The sequence below is a fragment of the Zonotrichia albicollis genome, chromosome 1, assembly GCF_047830755.1.
Source record: "Zonotrichia albicollis isolate bZonAlb1 chromosome 1, bZonAlb1.hap1, whole genome shotgun sequence".
Taxonomy (NCBI): Eukaryota; Metazoa; Chordata; class Aves; order Passeriformes; family Passerellidae; genus Zonotrichia; species Zonotrichia albicollis.
In genome coordinates this window covers 10851191-10871650 of record NC_133819.1, presented here as the reverse complement: position 1 = coordinate 10871650, position 20460 = coordinate 10851191, and the positions used below count along the sequence as shown (strand labels likewise).

General features: G+C 43.1%; 1 protein-coding gene across 2 annotated transcripts in view; it reads left to right on the top strand.

Annotated features, from left to right (window-relative positions):
• The window catches only part of ADARB2 (adenosine deaminase RNA specific B2 (inactive)), a 306015-nt gene that overhangs the window by 252820 nt on the left and 32735 nt on the right, over positions 1-20460 (top strand). For both annotated transcript variants that reach the window (XM_074555648.1, XM_074555715.1), the window contains 2 exons: positions 8355-8523; positions 15420-15571. In XM_074555648.1, the coding sequence (XP_074411749.1) occupies positions 8355-8523; positions 15420-15571 (321 nt within the window). The remainder of the gene's footprint in view (positions 1-8354; positions 8524-15419; positions 15572-20460) is intronic.

Sequence of the window (20460 nt, the reverse complement as noted above, 5' to 3'; positions counted from 1 at the left end):
AATGGGGCTTTCAACAGTACCTTGGGAGACCATTCGAGCCTAATGGATCTCATTGTTAATAATTTTCACCAGTTATTCAGCCTGACTTTTATTTTCTTTGATGTCATCTCAGGACCTCAGTTCTGCTGCTCTAAATTTAGTGCCCACTTCTCTCCTTGGGGTTTGCACCTTTCAGATACTCAGAAACATGCACACCATGTTCATAGTTTGCATATTCAATTTTTGTACTCTCTCCTGCTGGGTCACTCTTCTCTGCAGCCCCCAGCAGCCTTGTCTTTGTTTTCTGATTCCCTTCCACTTGAGCAACCTCCTCACCATTCTTTTCCACACTGGAAATCCACCTTTTGAATGAGTTTTAATGGAAAGCCTTGCACAAAAATTTCTTGCAAAATGGATTAGCACAAGAATCCTTTCTCAGACATCCCATAGTGTGAGCAAACAGTACAAAATGGGCTTGTGTCAGAAAGGGATTTTTGTTTCAGAGGAGCTGAATTTGGAACTTATGTACAAGTGCACTCCCCCACCCCTCCTCATCTCCGTGGCTTTGGGCAAAATTACTGTGGCAGACAGTGAAAGGAGAGCCATGGCCACTGTCACACAATACCCTGGCTCTTGCTTCCAGCACAGAGGGGGCAGAGATCAGGGCAGAGAGAACTGTGACTCTGTCCCTGCTCCTTCACTGATGAAGATGAAGAGCTCTGCAAAGAATAGCTGTCCTTAGGCAGCACAGTCAGAGGGAGGACTACTTAACACATTAATAAGGGAAGAAAATATGAGGCTCTCAGAGACCCTCTCTACACCCTTTCTTTCCACAGAAATACAATATATTCACTTACACATAACCCACATTTTGATGTAAGGAAAGGAAATCCCTGTGTAACTCCAGTGTTTCAAAGACTGTTCCCTTTATACCCCTAAATATCTGTAACCTCACTGCTAGCCACTTCTTTGTTCCTATTATTTGCCAGCTGTGTATCCGCCTTTGATTCAGACTTCTGCCATTCTATTTCCTAAGACTTCAACATGCTTCTTTCTTCCCATATTTTAGTCAGCTGCTTTACATCAGCTGCTCCCATCCACCTCAGGGGTGTTCTTTGGGACATCCACTGTAAGCTACAGTTCTTTGGGATATCCTGTGTGGGTTACAGCCACAGTGCCCACTGAAGTCACAGGTTCCTGTTTGTCACTGGAATTACCACAATCACTTCCACAGGTACAATAGAAAATGGAGAGAAAAAATGAGCTGCAGCAGTCTTTATGGCTGGCAGATAAATGCATCCAGTGCATTGATATATGCATACTATTAATCCTCCCTGCTGTACACAGTTCTTCTCTTACAGCTACAATTTTTTTTTTTTTTTTTTTTTTTTTTTGCCATGAGTGTGGTTTTGTTCCCCATGCAGAGCTGGGGACAGCAGAGTTCTCTGTGTCAGGAGTGCAAAGCCTACATCAAAACTGAAGAGCAAGGTACAATGTCCCACACACCAGCCCCTCAATCCTCAGCTCCCTCCTTGCACATACATCTTGATTTTACTCCTCTTGAAGCCTCAGAATAGAGGGGGCTGTAGATGCACCACCAAGTTGTGGGGAAAATGCACTGAGGGACCTGGGTAAACACATCCTTCATCTCTAACCATAGACCTACCCCTCATGTAAGCACTAACATAGAGGGGCAATGGTTTTCATTTCCAGATAAATATGTCCTTTCCTGGTTTTTTTTTTTTTTGAGGGAGAATATGGGGAGAAGAGCTCTTTGCCTCTTTGGCAGTATTTTCTGTGGGACATTGCCCACTCCTGGGGTGGCAGGTAGCAGCCTGGCAGCTCAGTGTCCACAGGGCTCTGCAGGGGTTCAAGGATCTGCCTGGGGACAGTGGGGTGAGTGCAGGACTGTGCCCACAGCACTCCCCTGCAGACAGCTTTTCCAGCATCACTGCCCTTTCATGTCTTGACTATCTCTTATTACAAAATTAAAGCCATTCTAAGAATGTGATAGGGCTGCCAGGGAAGAAGATAAGAGAAAATAATGCAGGACTTGTCAGTGCTATGTAACATCAAGAAATTTTCCTTCCCTAAACAAACCTGAAATGGAAACCTGAACTTATTCAGCTGTGAGTAGAGGGTATTAAAAAAAAAAAAAAACCAACCCTCCTCTGTGATCAGAGCTCAATTAAGCTGCCTTGAAAATTATTCCAAATACACTTTTTTCAGATAACAATAGACAATCCCTTTGACTGATTTGTTAAAAAAGGTAAAGAAAGAGCATAAAATTATTGCTTATCAGAGAGAGAAGCAGCACCATTTAAAATAACATGAAATTGTATCCCATGAATTATTCAGGAGGGCTGATGTTACACTATCATTATTTCTGGCTTTCCTTTTTACTGCATTGCATTTTGTGCAAGTTGTCTCCCACCCAATAAAAGAGGTGTGAGTTTTCTTAATTAATCAAACCTGATTTTTCTGATTTTTTTTTCTAATTTAAAATGAATATATTTCGAGCATTGAGCTGTCTTCACGGTGTCAAGCTGAAAAAGAAGATGGATTTCACTACCACTAGCAGGGTCTAAAACATGCAGTGCCATAGTCACTTGCATACTGACTGGTGCTTCTCTACGTGTCATGCCAGCTGCTGAGAAACCAAAGTGTGATCCCAGTTGTATCCTGGCATTAGCAGTTGTAAACTCCATCCTGTTCTCTGTGAGTTGGGCTCACTGAATTTCTCAGCTCTCTGATGCACAGCCCGTGTGATTTGCTGATTGCAGGTACCAGTCTACACCTCCTGCGATTTCCTCAGGGCTTTAATTTTCCTTTTCCAACACAAAAATATGCAAGGCTACAAACTCATTCTTATGGAAGCTCCTAATTATCATAGCCCACTAGAAGAGTAACTCTTTTAAAATCAGTGGAAGCATTGACTAGACTAGCCAAAACTCACTTGTTTTGTTGGTAGAGCTGTGTCTCCAAGCCGATGGGTGTTGGCATTTTGTGTTTATGGCCACAACTGACTTAAACACCCAGCTCACAACCATAGTCCATAAGATGTCAGCCAGTTCTTCACATCCAGCTTGTCTGCTGAGCAAACCTTCATATTTTTGCTTGCTTACTCTCTCTTCTGTCAACATCTTTCTGAACCATTTCTGTTACAAGCTCTTTTGTTGCAGGCCTGCTGTTTTGGGGGGTCACATAGGGAAGACAGCCCTGTTTTCTTTCTGTGTGTAGTAGTTCAGCTCAAGGCAAAATGAGCATCCTTGAATACATTGACATTGATGCAATTATCCTTAATTGTTGTGGGAGAAAAAATCTGGGAAAAAAATCTCATGAAGTTTAAACATAAGGGAAAATAATGTAAAGGAAAGATTTGTTCTACTTGCCCTCTTATGATTTGGGGAGTTTTGATCTACATTTTGCTGCTTGGAAGAGAAATCTCACCAAGAGCATCTCTCCACAGTGTAGAAAGGTTTGTTCTTCTGGCTGTCTATAGGACTTCAGAGTTCATTAAAAGAAGCTGGCAATACTGAGATGTAATGTAGACTATCAAAAAGTAAATATCTAAACTAGGCCAGATGAATCACCTCCTAGGAAATTCCTCTCCTTTGACTACAAAGGGAGTCTACAGCAATTAGCTCAGCTATGGACATCTAAACTCTAGTTATCCAGAACAGCTGAAATGAATCTCCCTGCTGGTCTCAGCAAACTGGAAATGGCTCATAATAAAACCCAGTTTCTTTTCAACAGCTCAGCTGTGATGTGAAAATCTGCACAATCACTGACAGACAAAAAAAGAACATCAGGGGTTTGAGGTTCCCCCTGCCTGGCTGTGAGAGGAGTTCCTGCCCCTAGACCCAGGGTGGGCTCAGGCTTCCAGCAGAGAACCAGAAAGGATTGTTACCTCACTGGATCATAGACTGGATATGTGGTCAAAGGCAATGTGCTATTTATGTGTACATTTTTGTTTTATAATGCAACTAATTAATTGACAGACTTTGTCAAGATAAAATGTAGTGAATTCCCTCCCTGCTCTCTCAGCTCTCGTCAACTACAGGGTGTTAGCCAGGACCCAGCCACTATGCTGACACAGCTTCCCAATTTCCTTTCCCCTGCTCCATTTCCTTTTTCAAATTGAAAACTATTAGAAGTCTTTAGGCAAATAATAGAAACCTAATGCAGGTGCCTGTTATAAATTGTTCACTGATTACTTTTAACCTAATGTCTCTTCAAACATTACTGTGCAGAAGGCAGCGAGGGTAGGAAATGCCTCATGAACTCTGACAATCAGTGGGTCAGGAGTTAAGGTCATAATAATGCAGCCCATTTCTCCTTGTTTGTCAAATAACCTGGATGCAGTTACATCCCTGCATCTTTCACCTGAGATTGACTCTCCTCAGTAAGAATATGAGTCTTGAGGGGAGCAATCTTTGTATATAACCCTGAGCAGGGTAGATGCCATAAGGCTGGTGGTGCCAGTTACTGTTCATGTAGGATTCTGCCACTCACACAGCCACAGCTTTCCTAGGCATGGCTTGAGGATGTGCACAGTCTGGATCTGCTGCGTGTCTGAGGTTAAATTAATCAATGCTTATGAGGGAGCTCAACTTTCATAAATAGAAATTGCTTGAGAAACTTGAAGTATTCTGCAAGCAAAATAAAATAGGAAGTAAACATTAATAACAAGAGTTAGTAATTACTGGTTTTAATGCAAAATAGACAAATGTACAGAAATGCCTATTAATTCTGAATCACTGAAGCAAATATCTAGGCTCCAGAGCTGAAAATGCTGCCTAAAATGCCAGTGTGATTAGTCAATGCTAAAATCTGCCTTCATCAGCTAAGCATCGTGTCTTGTTCTCAGAGAAAAATTCCTCCCATGTTCACTGGCAATAATCTCAAACATTACACAGGGGATAAACCTCCAGCTCTGTGTGTGTACCAAACAAGGCATGCAAGGGGACAATCTGTTAGCATGTATGCTCCTGAACACAGCGGACAACTGTCAGGTTGTGGGAAGTGTTTCTCATCATGCTGGGTGCCCTCACAGGCAGCATTGAACACTGCTACGTTGGTCACAGATCACTTTCTCCATTTGGCTCCCCAGTGAGGTGTAAATATTTCAGAGCTAATGCATAAGTCATGTACACCTGGGTTTCCAAGTGCCACAGCAGCGAGACATAACTCTTGGGTATTTCTGAGCATAGAGGAGCATGGATAATTTTCTGACACTGCAAATGGAAAATACATGGAGATCTTTAATGTTTAACACTCAGAGTGGTCCTGCAAATTCTTGGAAGCCATTGCCTCCCAGCCCCAGGCAGCATCTAAGGGCTGTTCTGCAAACACCTGCACCTTGCCAGCACTGGCAGACACCCCAGGCTGTGTCCACACGTGGTACCCACTGGGGCCCCATACCACTGGAAGCCAACTTATGGAGTTAATTCACCCAAAACATGAACACCCCAGCACACTGGTTATTGCTGTGCAGGTAGACATTGTGATAGCAAACATGAGAGAGATTCAATTATTGCTGCATCTGATAGGTGTTGGGTGCCTTTCTGTTTCATTTGTGGATAAATCCAGACCTTGCAGAAAATCCTGAGTGCATTCATCAGCTTACCTCATCTGAGAGGAGAAAGAGTTACATTTATTTGTGGATAAAATGATTGAAGAAATAAAAGATATCACACTGTGTACTGGGCTGACTGGGGGGTGAGGAAGGTGTAGATCCCAGAGAGCAGGAGGGCTTGCCCAGGTGGTTTGCTCTATATATTCAGAGCTTGGGTTTTTGATTATGAGGTGAAGGGGGAGAGGAGGAGGCACACCAGGGGCTTGCTAATGTTAGGAGAAGGAAGCAGTTGGTCTCTCTGCCTGAGAAGGAGCATTGGCACAGGTCCTCAGGGGCAGACAGAGAGGCTCACAGGTTTCTGTAGGAGGGAATTGCCTCCTGGTGTGCTCCTGCTGTGCTGAGGTAAAAAAAGCCCTATCTATGGTAGTAAATAAATAAAATAGAACAGAAAAATAGCTGATTCTCTTCATGGGCCTTCCAGCCAAGGAAAATATTACATACTGTTGAAGGAAATATACACTGCTTTTTGAGATGCTGAGTGGGACTCAGACACCTCAGTGGCAGGCAGTGGCCCATGAAATGTTTGATGTTAGTCCAAGTGAAAGACGCTGTTAACTAGATGGACATGTCACAATCTGAGATACCTATTATTTTTCTTATGAAAGCAGTGACCCTAAAGCAAAGCAATTTTAATGTACAGACTATAAGCACATTTCTTTGCAGGGAATAAGTAATTTTTCCACCTCAACTTTTTTCCTAGTAATAAACCTGGAATAAACACAAAGGCTTTTTCTCCTCTCCATTTCTCCCATGTGTTTCCAACTTCACTTCTTGGGTTTTCAAGATTTCCAGCTCTTTTTTATTTCTCCCCAATAAATACTCCCAAACACTTTTTTAGGGCCACATCTACAGTAACAAATAGAGCTTAAGCTCTCAGCACAGGCATACAGTGATGTGTACTTTGTCACTAGTACCTGTAACAACTTCTGTATGAAACCCTCACAGCCAGGGGCTCAGATGGAATTAACTGAATTTTTCACAATACTTACCCCTCTCCTACAAATGCCACAATGCTGCAATGCCACATTACTACTAAACTTTTTGGATTACTGATGTAGCTTTTCTATTGATATAGGCATGAAATAATTTTGATATCATTTCCAATTTTATTCATTAAGCATGGCTACAGTGCTACAGCATATCATCCACTACTAGTCCCAGTGCTGTGTGTAGATTATGAAGGACTATTGATGGTATTTACTAACTGGGAAATCATTGGCAGCACCAATCATTTTGTTTAAAATATTATTTCCTTCTCCATTCAACTCTTTTGTCATGTAACACCAACAGATTTTATAAGGGAACATGGCCCCAGACATGCCAAGCCAATAAAATCTCTGCAGTTTTTCAGTTTTCCTGCTTTTCAATTGACCTTGTAAGAGGAAAAAATATTTTTGCTGACTCCGTAAAACTATTCCTAAAGCTTTTTTAAAGCTAAAGTAATACCATAGATTCAGCATCACCATGGCCCATGGGAAGATTGTTTCCATTCCTTCAATGAGTATTTGGAGACTCAGACCTGTCTTCATTTGACTTGTCACATTTTGAGGTCTTGATTCAGTTACCTAAACATGGGTGTGTGTTTTCACTGAGCCTCTTTATGCATTTCTGTGTGAGATGCATGGGGAGTGTGTAGAACCTCCCAGACTACAGCCAGATGTTAGGCAGGACATCAGGGGCACCTCAGGTGACACTGCCTGGGCCCAGCCACAGCAACACCAGCAGCCTGAGCTGATGTGCTGCCCTGTGCAGGTGTTTGCCCACACGCAGCCATTGTGTCAAACACAGCCCTACATCCAGAGGCTGCTTTGTCACTTCTAGAGGAACCATCTGTCAGGCAAAAAAGTTCTTTTTCCCAAGAGCTGCTCCCTTGTTCTTTGGCATTCAGTGAGATGAGTCCAGAGATGTGTTTCTCAAGAGATCATTTCATTTTGGGATCAGTTCATTCTAGATTCTACTTTGAAATTGTCCACAGGGTGAATGAGCTATGTTTTAGAGTGAAACCCATGTCCTGCTGAAGTCTCTAAGCATTTTGATACCGTTTCCAAATAAATTAAAATTTACTCCTAGAAAGTGTCTATCTGGATCATGTAAGGGACATCTTTCAATTGCTATCACCATTATGTAGAGAGGCAATAGGTGAAGAAAGCTGGTCTCAATGCTAAATGCTCCATCCCAGAGACCACACTGAAAAGAGCACTGCAGAGATGTAGCTGCTCTTGGAGAAACTAAAAGGCAAGTGGACTGAAAGTCAAATCTGTTAGGGTGTTTTCTTCATAATTTTAAAGACAAGCCCCAGAAGCATTACTTCCATTTTTTTACTACTTAAAATGCAACAGCAATGAAACCTAACATTACAGGGAGTATGTGCTCCCACCAGAAAATGTCTTCAACAGCTCATAAAAACCTGGCCATTTATCAGCACTGCAGGAGATCTTTATTACCTCCCTGCAGCATATGCTCTGCTATGATGTAGTTATTGATTTAACAAGTAAACTTCATGGTGAGCTTTTATCTTGGAATTAGTAGCAAGACTGAAATATAGACCTTATTATTCTAATAACACAGAGATGTGAGATTCCTGCATATTCCAAAGGCCATATCATCACCTTAACAAGCATCCCATTAGGGCTGTCTGGCTGCCACATCAAAGTGTGTGCTGTGAGGACTTTAACAATCATGGTATCATGCTCACCCCCAGCAATTTCACAGCTTTTTTTTTTTTTTCTTCCTACAGGTTTGGACATCAGGCAAGCTCAGGTTGTTGTGCTGTCATCGGGTACCAAATGTATAAATGGGGAATACATAAATGACCAAGGGCTTGCGGTCAACGACTGCCATGCAGAGATTGTGGCAAGAAGGGCATTTGTTCACTTCCTCTACTCACAGCTGGAGCTACACTTAAGGTAACTGAATTCTGTTGATTTTTGGGGACTGTTATATGGCCTTCAGTGGAACTGATCCATCCTCCAGACAACTGAACTATTTGTTTCTTTATGTCATTTTTTTCTGAGTGTTTAGGTGATGAAGGAACAATACACTGCTCAAAAAAAAATTGAGTTAGGTAGTCTAAAGTGTTGGGTCACGAGCTGCTTTACTTCAGCTGATTCTCTTTCAGCAGCGATTAGATATGACTCATAAAGCTGGGTTTTATGAAGCCTGATGATTTTGTACAAATCTTTACCTGCAGGCTTATTAGCATCATTCACTGACCAGAGGCTCGAAGGGAGTCATTTTGCTTAATGCAGCCATTTTCCTGTCTTCCTTGCTGCTGCTGGAAGATCTCAAAGAAGTGATTTATTGATCATTAACGTCTTCATTGACTCACTAGAGAACCAATGAGTGTTAACAGCACAGCAAACTTTGTGCCAAAGTGTAAGATGCTTATCACTTACTCCTTCTTTATGATGTTTTAAAATGTTATAGCATGTAGAATCATTACAGTGGAATTATTGTTCTTGTCTTCAGCCAAATCCACCTTGTTACCAGTTAAATGGCTAATGGGTCATACACTGCCTGGAAGATGGTAATAAGTGGGATACCTCATCTCAGAATGCTGCCTTTTCTCTGATCATGTCTATTGCAATCTGGAAGAGGTTACATAGTGCTTGGTTATAAACTTTGCAGAGGACACCAAAATGTGGGAAGGACCAGTCACTATGCTTGAGGGCTGGTCTGTCATCCCAGCAGGCTGGAGGGCTGGACCAGCAGGAGGTTTGACAGAAAACTCAGCAAGGACAAATGCAAAGTCCCTCACCAAGGAAGAAAGAATGACCTTCCTCCTTTCCATCAAGAAGGAAAGAAATCCAGGCTGGAGAGCAGCTCTGCTGAAAAGGGATGGGGCTTGGCAGACAGGAACCAGGACATTAGCTAGTGGTGTACCTAACAGCAGGGAGAACAGCAGGATCCTGGGAAGTATGAAGAGTCTGTCAAAGGATGTGTGTGTGCATCCACCACTCATCAGCACTCATTATAGCCCATCTACAATGCTATGTGCAGCTTTGGGTGCCCCAAAGGAAGGACACCAATCATCTGACACAGATTCAGCAGAGGCTGCCCAGAGTCTCAGGGTCAGAGCACCTGGGCTGTGTGGAGGTGCTGACAGGTCTGGACCTGGTCAGCCTGCAGGGGAGATGGCAGAGCCAGCAAAGCAAGCCAGCAACACAGTGGAGCTGACACCTTTACCCAGGTGTGCAGAGGGAAGTGGCAGACAAGAGGAACACAATGAAACAAGAGAAGCTCAGTCTGAGTATGAGAACTGATTTTCCCCATGGGGATAGGCTAGCAGTGGGGCAGATCACTCAGAAGGGTTGTGCAGTCTCCCTCCTGTCTTGCACATTTTCAAAATCTGAGTGCATAGAACCTTGAGCAATCTGTCAAATGACTTTGAGAAGGAGGCTGAGATAGAGATTTAAGGTCCTTACCAGCCTGAATTATCCTATGATATGAAAACAGCAGAAATGAAGCTGAGGTGGCATTTATTATATAGGAGGAACCAAGAAATTAGGGAAAACAAACAAAAATCCTATTTCTCTATAGGTCATTCTTCTGCTCTCCATTCTTGAGTGCATATTCATGTGACTTTTTCTGAAGGCCATTAAATTCAGTGCAAAAACTTCCTTTGACTTCAGAAGGTTTTGCATTGTGTCACAGACGCAAGGGTTAATCTAAGCAGGATTGTGTGCTCTTGCAAGCACCTGTGATGCTGCTGCACCTAAGCAACAAAAATAGAATAATGGCTATTTTAACTTCAGGCTGGAGTTGAAGACGGGAGAGTATATTGAGTACATGGGTTTGGCTAACAAAGAGGGACAAGAGCATTGAAGGGTTTAATCAAAAACAATATTCTCTCAATTTCATTCTGAATTGCTTTCAAGTTTACATTAAATTATTATGTTTTCAGCAGTGTAGCAACCCTAGTACTTGCTTTGCGCTATGGTCTCTTGGGAAACAAGTGCTAACACTGTATCTTAAACTATTGTATTGATCCACCTCCCTAACATGTTCAGTCATATTATTGCTTTATTTGGATCAATGTTAACAGCCTTTTGTTAACAGAATCCTCAGTGAAGCACAAGCTCTGTTCACAATAACTTCAAATCACTCTCAGTTCAGCTAAGACCAGGCACCGCCGCTTGCCTGACCAGCACACACCATAAAAATCTCAACCAAAATTGTCAAGGCTAAGCACCTTTGAATGACAGAGCTGGAGTTACTATCAAATCAGATTCTGCTTCCTTAAAGTCCATGGAGAAGCAGAACTGTGTGTTGTGATATATTCTTCAATTTTAATATTTATTGTTACACAGTTTTCTGCCATCATCGGGAGCTTTGTGGTGACAAAATGGGGGGGGGTCAAAATTAAATAAAAAATGCATTTTCTGCACATTGAAATCATATTTACTCCATTTTCTCTAGAAAAAATAAATCTTTTCACAGAGAAAACACATGATGCTGCCACATATTATAAGGACAGAGCTTTTAGGACTGACATGGTAACTCAGCTCCACCATGAATACATGCACACCATCTCCTCAGGCTTGGGAGAAACACAAAGCTATTGTGTTTATTTATGTGTTTTATTATGTACTCATGCATTTGCATTAACCTAGCCCAAATTAAACTCCTATCCTAGGCCAGGAAACTGTTGCACAAAGTAATAAATGAACTGAAACCAAAAAGATGGTTTTCTTTTGAGAGCATCATTCTTGACTCAAAGATCTTAAATTTTCCATCATTCACCAAGGAACAGGCAAGTTTGTCCTGTGGAAAGTAATTCTGTTTTCCACATACCTTCCTCCCACCAAGACTACCTGCTGAGTGTGGTCTTTGCAGCTGCATTTCAAACTTCAGGAACTTCCAGTGCAAGAAATATTTTTCTGTGTGATGCTGTCTTTGAAAAGGAAACTCTTTTCCAGAATTTACAAATACTACCGCTGATCTCAGTGAAAGCAAAATACACAGTTGGCTGAGTGTAGCATGAAGGCTTGTAAGAGCAAGGGCAAGCAGGCTGGAGAAAGCAAGGGCCAGCATATAAAATTAAAGGCCAGGAGACAGAGATTCACTGAACTGAATTTACTTCTTGGCAGTCAAGTGTTGCCCAGATCCCCAAGGCTCCTTTGATTACCAGTGGAGAGAGATGGGCATCTCTGAGGTGGAGCTCAGCAAACCTGTTCATGTGTCTGTTGGGGCTGGGATGAACTGCCATGTGCTGGGGCAATTTATTTTCCATTTCTCTAAAAAGAGAATACAGCAACTTCTTCACTTCTTTAAGCTGCAGGACAATTCCATCCACAAGCCAATGCTGCAGCAATATGCAAATTACTTCTTTTCCCCTTCTCTTCTTATTGCTAAATGTTAGAGGTGCAAATTTCCTGACTTTTCTTGGAAAAGAGTTCCAGAAATGGAACTTTATCCTCTCTAAGAAGCAAGAGTGACAAATACTTCAAAAGGAAACTTTCTTTCAACAATTCATTGTCTAGAGCTTGAGTTAAATAAAAGCTAAAAGCACAACTAAAACCTGTCAGCTTCTAACCAGTGTGATTAAAACCCTTGGCCCTCCCAGATTTCATTTTTATGACAAGCATAATCCTCCAGTTCTCCAGACTTTCACGAAAAAGATGAGAAGAAAGACAAAAATTTTCTGATGTACAAAAGAAGGACAAGAAAGACCTTTTGAGAAGCTTTTTCTAAGAATCACCATCAAAAAGCACACAAATTCGATAGTCTGATTCTCTTGCAATGGTGATAGGAAAATAATTTTCAGTGGTACTATTTATATCAACTGGCCAATAGGGAAGAAAAGAAAATACAACTCTTCTTTTTTAAAGAAAAACAAAATTAAGAGAGTATCCGTAAAATAAATAAACACCATAGTAAGCTTGCTGCTGTAGTTCTCCCTTCACGTGCCAGGGAGATGATTTTACCAGAAGGTAAGCTCTTTCAGCAAGTCAGATGAAAACCACTATTTATTTTATACTTAAAAAGCAAGAAATAGTCTTAATCCAGTCCAGATAAGTTACTTTTTTGAGGAAAATCAGCAGCTTGTTACAAATCTACTAAGCCTGCTGTTAGTTTCTCTAGGGTGCTCTTTTGTTGTATGTAGTACTAGAAACTTCCTGTAAATACATTTATATGCTGAAAAACTGCTCCTCTGCTTGTCAGGCTTTGTTTCACCAAATAGCTTCATATATATTAAACCATAAGCATGTGCTAAAGTCTCTTCTTCAAGTCAGCTCAAAACATGGGCATGTGTTATGCTGAATAATGAACTCAAGCAAAAGATTAGAATTTAGCACGTTCTTCAATGTTCCACTTCAATAAGCGTCAAATCCAAACTCCCACAGAAATTTGTAACAGGCAAAGTTTTAGGGATGAATTCTGCTCTTTTAGCCACTGCCAGTACACAGAAATAACACTTTAATGCCACCTCCTGAATGAATAGGATCTGCAGGCTCACTGTGGGCTCCTCTCTCCATTGATTTGTGCAGGTTGAGCATGGCTGTGCAAAGGATGTTGTAAAGAACAGCTGCAAAGTCATCTTCCCTCTCACAGTTCACCTGTCCCAGAGACAAGGCACGAGGTTCTGGTGCTGGAGTAGAGGTGACTTTGCAGAAGTGCATCTCATGCTCCACCTGGACCACTTTTATCAGATCCCTGGTTCCGCCTGGTTTTTGAAATACACCAAACATCCCATGCACAATAATCTTTACTAAGCCATGGCAGATGATGTTGCAACCCAGATTCTTTTCCAACAATACTCGCTGAGTTTTGTTATGAATCCTGTTCAGCCACAATGCAAGAATGAACTTCATGTTTGAGTTCAGCTCCAAAAAACCATCCCAAAGGCAGGTCAGGACCCTGTGTGATATGAAGAGCCTCAACCTGCTGGAGGAGAGAATCAAGCTGCCTTGCCCTCCAGCCCTGCCAACTATTTTTAGAGCAGCTGTCTATCATCCAACCTGGCAGCCACACTGGCCACAGACCCTTGTTGGTGCTCATGAAGAGGTAAGAGAGCAAGGTTAATCAGTGGAAAACAATGGCCAGTGAAAACAGGATGGAAGCTGAACTCCTGAAATCCAGCCCAAAGCATGACTGCTCCAACCCTACATAGCAACTGTCTCCAAGTACTGTAAGCTGCCCCCCCACACACTCTGGTGAGATTTAATGTAATAATAGCAGGCATTTGGACTGCACAGCTTTGTATTCTCCCAGCTGATTTTGCAGTGAATTATTTAGAACTACCTGCAATTGCTCCAAAGTCCAAGCAGCAGGACTTGCAGAGATTTTATTATTTCAGAGGCTTGTATCAGGGCGATAATATAATTAGTGCAGCTGGGAAGTTCCACCACAGCCAGCAGAAAATGAAGGAGCAGCATGTGGCAGCCCCAGCTCAGCAGCCAGTGTGACTCCCTGTCCCTGACAGGCGAGCTAATGTGCCTGTAAATTCCTCCTGACAGCAAACGCATCCTGGCATCAAGAAATGACAAAACACCCAAACCATGGAAGAGTGACAGCCAAACAGCTTCAATAGCACAGAGGCTGCTCTGTGAGAAAACAGGCAGAGGCAGCTTGGATGAAAGCCAAGGACTCACTCAAAGGCTGAGTAAAAAGCACTCCTGTTTGCACTATCAGGAGGCAGAGAGACAGGCAGAAATCGCCTTGGTTAATGGGCTGTCCTGTAGTGAATTAAACAGGTGGGATTCTGCCTTATTAACAGCATCCCAGGAAAATCATTACCTGCAGGTGCTGTTCTGTTCAGAGATACTCCTCCAAAAAGACCCTGGAATTTTTGAGGGAAGGACCAGGCCATCAGAGAGAAAGGAGTCTCACCCTAATTTCACCAATCACATTTTCACCTTCAAAATTATAATCGTGACCATCGCCCAAACACACATGTTAGAGGCAGCTGTCTGTCAGAGAAATCACCCATATCTTCCCAAATGTAGCTCATGGGAGGAGCTGCACAGCAGCAGAGCCTTAATGCTGTGCTGTTGCTGCAAACGGCAGCACTGGGAGGGTTTGGCCTCCCGGGCAGCTGTTGCTGATGGAATATGTGCACTGCATCCCCATCTAGCTGCTGAACCACTGCAAAGATAAAAGCTTCATCTCAATAAGTATCTTTTCAACTCGGCTGAGAAAAGTCTGTACAACTTTTGTCCACCCTTCTTAAGATGGCTTCTGATTTCCAAAAATGCCAAGTGTCCAAGAGGCCCCTGCTGGCATAGGTGGAGCATTTGTAGGTGACTCTGGTTGAATGGGGGAGAAGAGCAACACATGGGGAGCAGGGAGGGGTGGCAGTGGTCATAAAATTTGGGTGCAAAAGCAAATTTTCAGCTCTTTTCAGTGGAGCATATGAACACACATCTCAGCTGTGGTGATTGATGTTAATGGGATTCAAACTTGTGCCTAGGCACTGTGATCAGCAGAGCTGATGTGTTCACATGAGAGCCCAAGAGAACTCATTTTTTCATGCACCAGAACCACTTTAAAATCAGCCTGTTTATGCATCCATGCATGTAAGGAAGGAGAGTTACCCTTCAAAAATCCACATTTTATCATTAGAACAGATCTTAGGTAAGCAAGCCAAAAGCCCTTTGGCAGCTTTGACCTCCTTCACACATTTCTTCACCTGGAGAAGCTCATTGTTTTTCTTTTGCTGTCACTAGGCAAAATATATGATGCCGGGTGCTAATAAAAACAAACAAACAAGCAGAGGGAGAAAAGGAGAGAGAGAGAGAGCACAGAAATGTTTCTGATTTGGCATGTAACAAATGACCTGGAACCTCTTTTGTGATCATAGCAAACGGCGAGAGGACTGGGAGCGATCAATCTTCGTGCGGTTAAAAGAGGGAGGCTTCAGGCTGCGGGAGAACATCCTGTTCCACCTGTACGTCAGCACCTCGCCCTGCGGAGACGCGCGCCTTAACTCCCCCTACGAAATCACAACCGACTGTAAGAGAAAAACCTTCCCTCTCCTTTTCCTCCTTTCTGTGCCTTCTGTCTTTTTTTTTCCTTGTTTTTTATTTTGGTTTTTTTTTTTTTTTTAAAAGATCCTTCTTGCTCTCTTTCTTTGCTGGCAGAAAGGGTTTCACTTGAGAGCAAAAACACTACAGGCTTTAGAGAATGTCTGTCTGTCTGTGCAACTGGTGCTCGGTCCTGTGTGCTGGGGGAAGGTGTGCAGGGAAAATCAGAGCTGGGCAAGGCAGCGCTGCACACCTGGGGTTCTGTGGCTCTGCTGGGGAATACATCCCTGCATTTCCTGCTCTTACCCAAAACGACATCAAAAAATCATTTTCTTCTCCACTTCAAGTCACCTAGGACTAATAATAGTTATAATCGGACTAAACCTCCCTGAACTAGCCTTCCTTCACATCTCAACCCACGCATTCTTCAAAGCTGTGCTCTTCCTATGCTCAGGCTCCATCATTCACAGCCTAAATGGCAAACAAGATATCAAAAAAATAGGTGGACTCCAAAAAATACTACCCACAACCACTGCATGCCTTACCATTGGCAACCTCACCCTAATAGGAACACCATTTCTAAAAGTAAATAAGTGTTTTAGAAAGCATCCCCATGATCAAAAAGATCCTTGAAGCCACAGCATGGACCAGAGGATCAGGGCTCTAACTGGAGATGCATATACTCTTCTGAGGGCTCACAACCCATACATATAGGGATTGAAGGGTTGCATTTTCACAGGCTGCAGCAGCTGGAGTCTGAAGCAGAGCACTGTAATAGACGATACAGCACATCTGTAGTGTTGATTGTTCACCAGACTCTCTTCAAATATCGACTGCACTTGCAGCAAATAATGGCAAGACCCTTATGGAAGGGATCCTTCCAAAGCCATGCTGCCTAAGTCAAATATACTGCATGGGCACTGCATGGCAGGTGGGTTTGTTGGAGTCCACCAGCTCAGCCTTAGAGTCTCTGGAACCATACCTATGGCATTTAAGCAAACACATGATTTTCCAGGGATTTCTTCTCTAGAGGTGATCCTGAAAATGAGATTAACAAATCAGGTCTTGAGCCAGTGTGTGCCACCAACAGGCATGCAGAGCTTGTTGTCCATGATTACAAACCCCATCTCCACCATGACCCAGCACTCTCACCTCATCACTCCCCAAACATGCCTGTCCCTGCCATGCCAGAGGCACATCCTTGTTTCTTTCCCACTGCACCAGCTATGCCCCTGCCTGGCCACACGGAATGCCCCCAGCCAGGGACAGGGGACCGCAGAGATCTGTGGCTTGTTATCACATGCCTGTCACCCCATGATCCAATGCACAAGGCAGTCTCTTATCTCTGCCCAGCTACTGTTCCTCATACCTGTGTTTTACAGTGCTGCAAAGCCCATAGTGCTGGCTGTCAAATGTGCACATAATGAGAAATGGTCCTTGCCTTGACTACCCTGAATGTGAGGCAGGCAAGACAAAAGAATGGATGGAGGAGGAAGCATAGACATGGAGATGTAAAATTAATCACCCAAGGTCACACAATGACCTCACTTCCTCACAGGCAAATCCATCAGATGGTAGTTTCACTCCTTTGTGATTTCTTATTTGTATAAGTTATTTATCAATGATTAGGTATTATTCTGCCCAGACTAGAAATTTTTTTCACATGTGAAACAGCAGCTTGCTGGGGCAACAAAACAGAATGCACCTATTCAGGAAGGAAATGTGGTCCTTGCCTGCCATGATTTCTTCATTGTGTCAGCAGGGTTTATAAAATGAACAAAAGCAAGTAAATGCTTAAAACTGCAAATCAAATCAACCAATTCCTGATGAGTTAAGAAAATGAAAAGACATAGCATCATCTTAAATCAAAATTAAAAATAAAAAGAGAATGCTTATGAATATCAGAAAACAATGTGATCTTTGGCCTCCCACTGTATAGCTGTATCAAGATATATTTTAAAAGGCTTTATGTTTGATTAAAGGCACTCATGTTTTCCAGAAGGCGGGTTTCCTGGGGCACCCCTTAGCTGCCATCACAATTGGAAGCACCAAAATCTGTTGTTGTTTTTTAAATGTGGTCCATTGTCAAGAGCAACCAGAGGCTGTCCAGGCTGGATTCTGCTCTTGTTGGCATGAGGAAGTCAGTGCTTTGGGCAGCTGACAGCCCATGCTGCCTGATTATATGCAGCTGAACCCAGCCCTGGAGGTGAACCCTGCTTGGCTCATGGATTCCTTCACAGACCAGATAAATCTCCCAGCTAATGAGGGAATGCTTCTGTAGATAACAAGATACACAAGGAGCTGTGTTTAAAAATATATAATCGCACAGAACATGACACAGACAGTAAATTTGTAGATAATCATGAAAATAATTTTCCTGTTGGCTATTACACCAATTATTTTCCCAAGCAGAAGCTGAGGCAGAAAGGTCTGTGTGGCTTAGCCAAGGTTACACAGTGATTCAGTAGCGGGACCTGAAGAGATGCTACACCTGGCTCATAATTCACTCCTTTAAACAGATCCCTCTACCTTTGTCCTGTGCTCTTAAAATAATTTAGCACTGTATAGAAAGCCAAGTTGCCAAAAGCTGTCCTTCAGAGAGATAAGCATTTCCTCTCAGCTCACATTATCCCAGAGACATCTGGGAAGATAAGTATTTTATAATGTTTATCATTCACATCTTCTCTTTCTTCTTTTTTTTTTCCTAAAGAAATAACCTTTCTTTCATCCTGTAATGACACAAAACTCCAGATGAATGTTGTTTAATTTCTTAAACAACAAAGAGACCTCTCCTAGAGCTAGCACAAGCCATCAAACATTACTGATTATTCTCTAAAGATGCATTAACATTTAAAAACGTTGTCTCACCATGTGGTTCCTGGTTTTGAGAAGGAATATGATAAGCCTTTATCAATATAGGGACTGAGTAAAATCCACTTCTCAAATCTCCTTCCAAAAATTTCCTATTATCCACCGTGTCTTTCCAGCACCCTCAGGGAGGCCTCACATTTCCTTCTTATGAGCTTTGTTCTGGTAAGAGAAGACGTAAGCTGGCATGCTTTTGAAACCCAGTTTACTTCTTAGTGGATAGAGCAGAGTACCAAGTTTGTGGCATGTGTAAAAGTCTGAGAGCTGCAATGCAGAGGAGAGGTGCAGGCAGCACACACCCATGCCAGCCTCATGCAGGAAAGTGAAATTAGGGACAAGGAGATAAAATCATACTTTAATTTGAAGAAATGGCCTTTGTGAATCAGAGGTAAGCTGACTTGTTTGTTGATAACATCCTTAGGCAGCTCCAAAAGAGAGACTAAAGCAGTTGGACCAGGCTGCTTTGAGCAGGGAGGGGTTTCTAACTCTTTTTTGGTGGGAGGGAGATTGGATGGATTTACAGGAAATGAAGTCAGAGCTTTGGGAGAAGGTACAGACTGAGAGAGCAGGGGAGGAGGCTGGGGGGGAGAGGCCAGAGCAGCTGAGAGCAGGACAGGAGACCAGCCAGGGTCAGTGGTGCTGCAGGAATATGAGACTGGGAAATGCCACAGGCGTTTCAGATGCTTTTTATGGGTTTGTCCTGGTTCATTCTCTCCGGTCTCCTTCTCAAGACCCTTTCCATCATTTTCCAAGGTCAGCCTCAAGGTTGTACCACAGCTATATGACAAAAAGGCAGCTTGTTCCTGGTGTCCTCACAACTCTCATTGCTCCTTCACACACACAGCTTCTTCCCCTCCATCAGTTCAGTGCTGCAGGTCAGGGAGCCTGGGACATCTCCCTTTCTGGTGCCTTCTCCCTTCATGTGCATCTGAGTCAGGTGTCCCTGCATTTCTGAGCTCTCCCAAGGGCAGTACTACAGCATCAGTCACCAGGGGTTTCTGAGGGGCCTAAGGGGGCTGCTGTTTCCATTATGGCACACACACTCCTGCTCGTGAGGTGGAGCCCTGGGGGCAGCTCACCCTGTGCTATTTGTTGCATATTTTGCACTTTCTCCTAAATCTAGGGCAAACCACAGAAGAATCAAGCCCTTGATTTGCTACAGCACCATCCTAACTAATGTAGTGCTTCTTGACTCATTGGCTTTTTTTTTTTTTTTTAATCTCTTGAAAAGCAAAATTAATTGCTTGAAAATTTGAGCTAAAAAAAATCCTCTGCTTCCCCCACTCCTCCTTCCCTGGCAGTATTTTACCTCATTGTCCATCTTTTTTCTACAGATGTGCTCTCTCTTTTTCACTATATGGATCACCAAAGAGACAAACAGAATCTGCCCCAGGGCTTGTCTCAGTTCCTCTCCCCTGGGCTGCTTTTCTATCTCTTGCTAACATGCTGTATTGCCTTGTGCCATTGACTCCCTGATAGCCCAGCTCCTGTTTTATCCCACACTCTCTTTAGGTCTGAAACACACCATTGCATCTGCTCCACATGGGGTTTTTCTCCTGCTTGTCTATTAACCTACAGCTGTGCTGAAGCTCTCATGCACACACATTTGGCAGAACTCTCATCTAAGCAGGGCCCGTTTGCGACCACGTGAGTCACATCATTGCCTTGGTAGGTGATGTGATGAGGAGAAGATGTGCACTGCAGTTTTCAGGGAGTTGGGGAACTGAAGAGTACCCAGGAAGACACATTTGTGCTCCCTACTCAAGTGTGCTTTCACTGGGCAGACCTGTGCTTTCCCTGCTTGTGATTCTGGCTGCTGCATTTTGCTTTCCATTCTTGGGAAAAAATGCTCTGTCCAGCCCCAGATCCAGGGCTGTTGTGAAGGGGTGCCCTGCTCACAGCAGTAACTCAGCATTCCCTGGTCAGATGGGGCTGACCCAGGTTCTGTCATCCCAAACCAGACCCCTGAAAGTCATATCCTGAGCAGACTGGCTGGAGAAGGCCAGATTC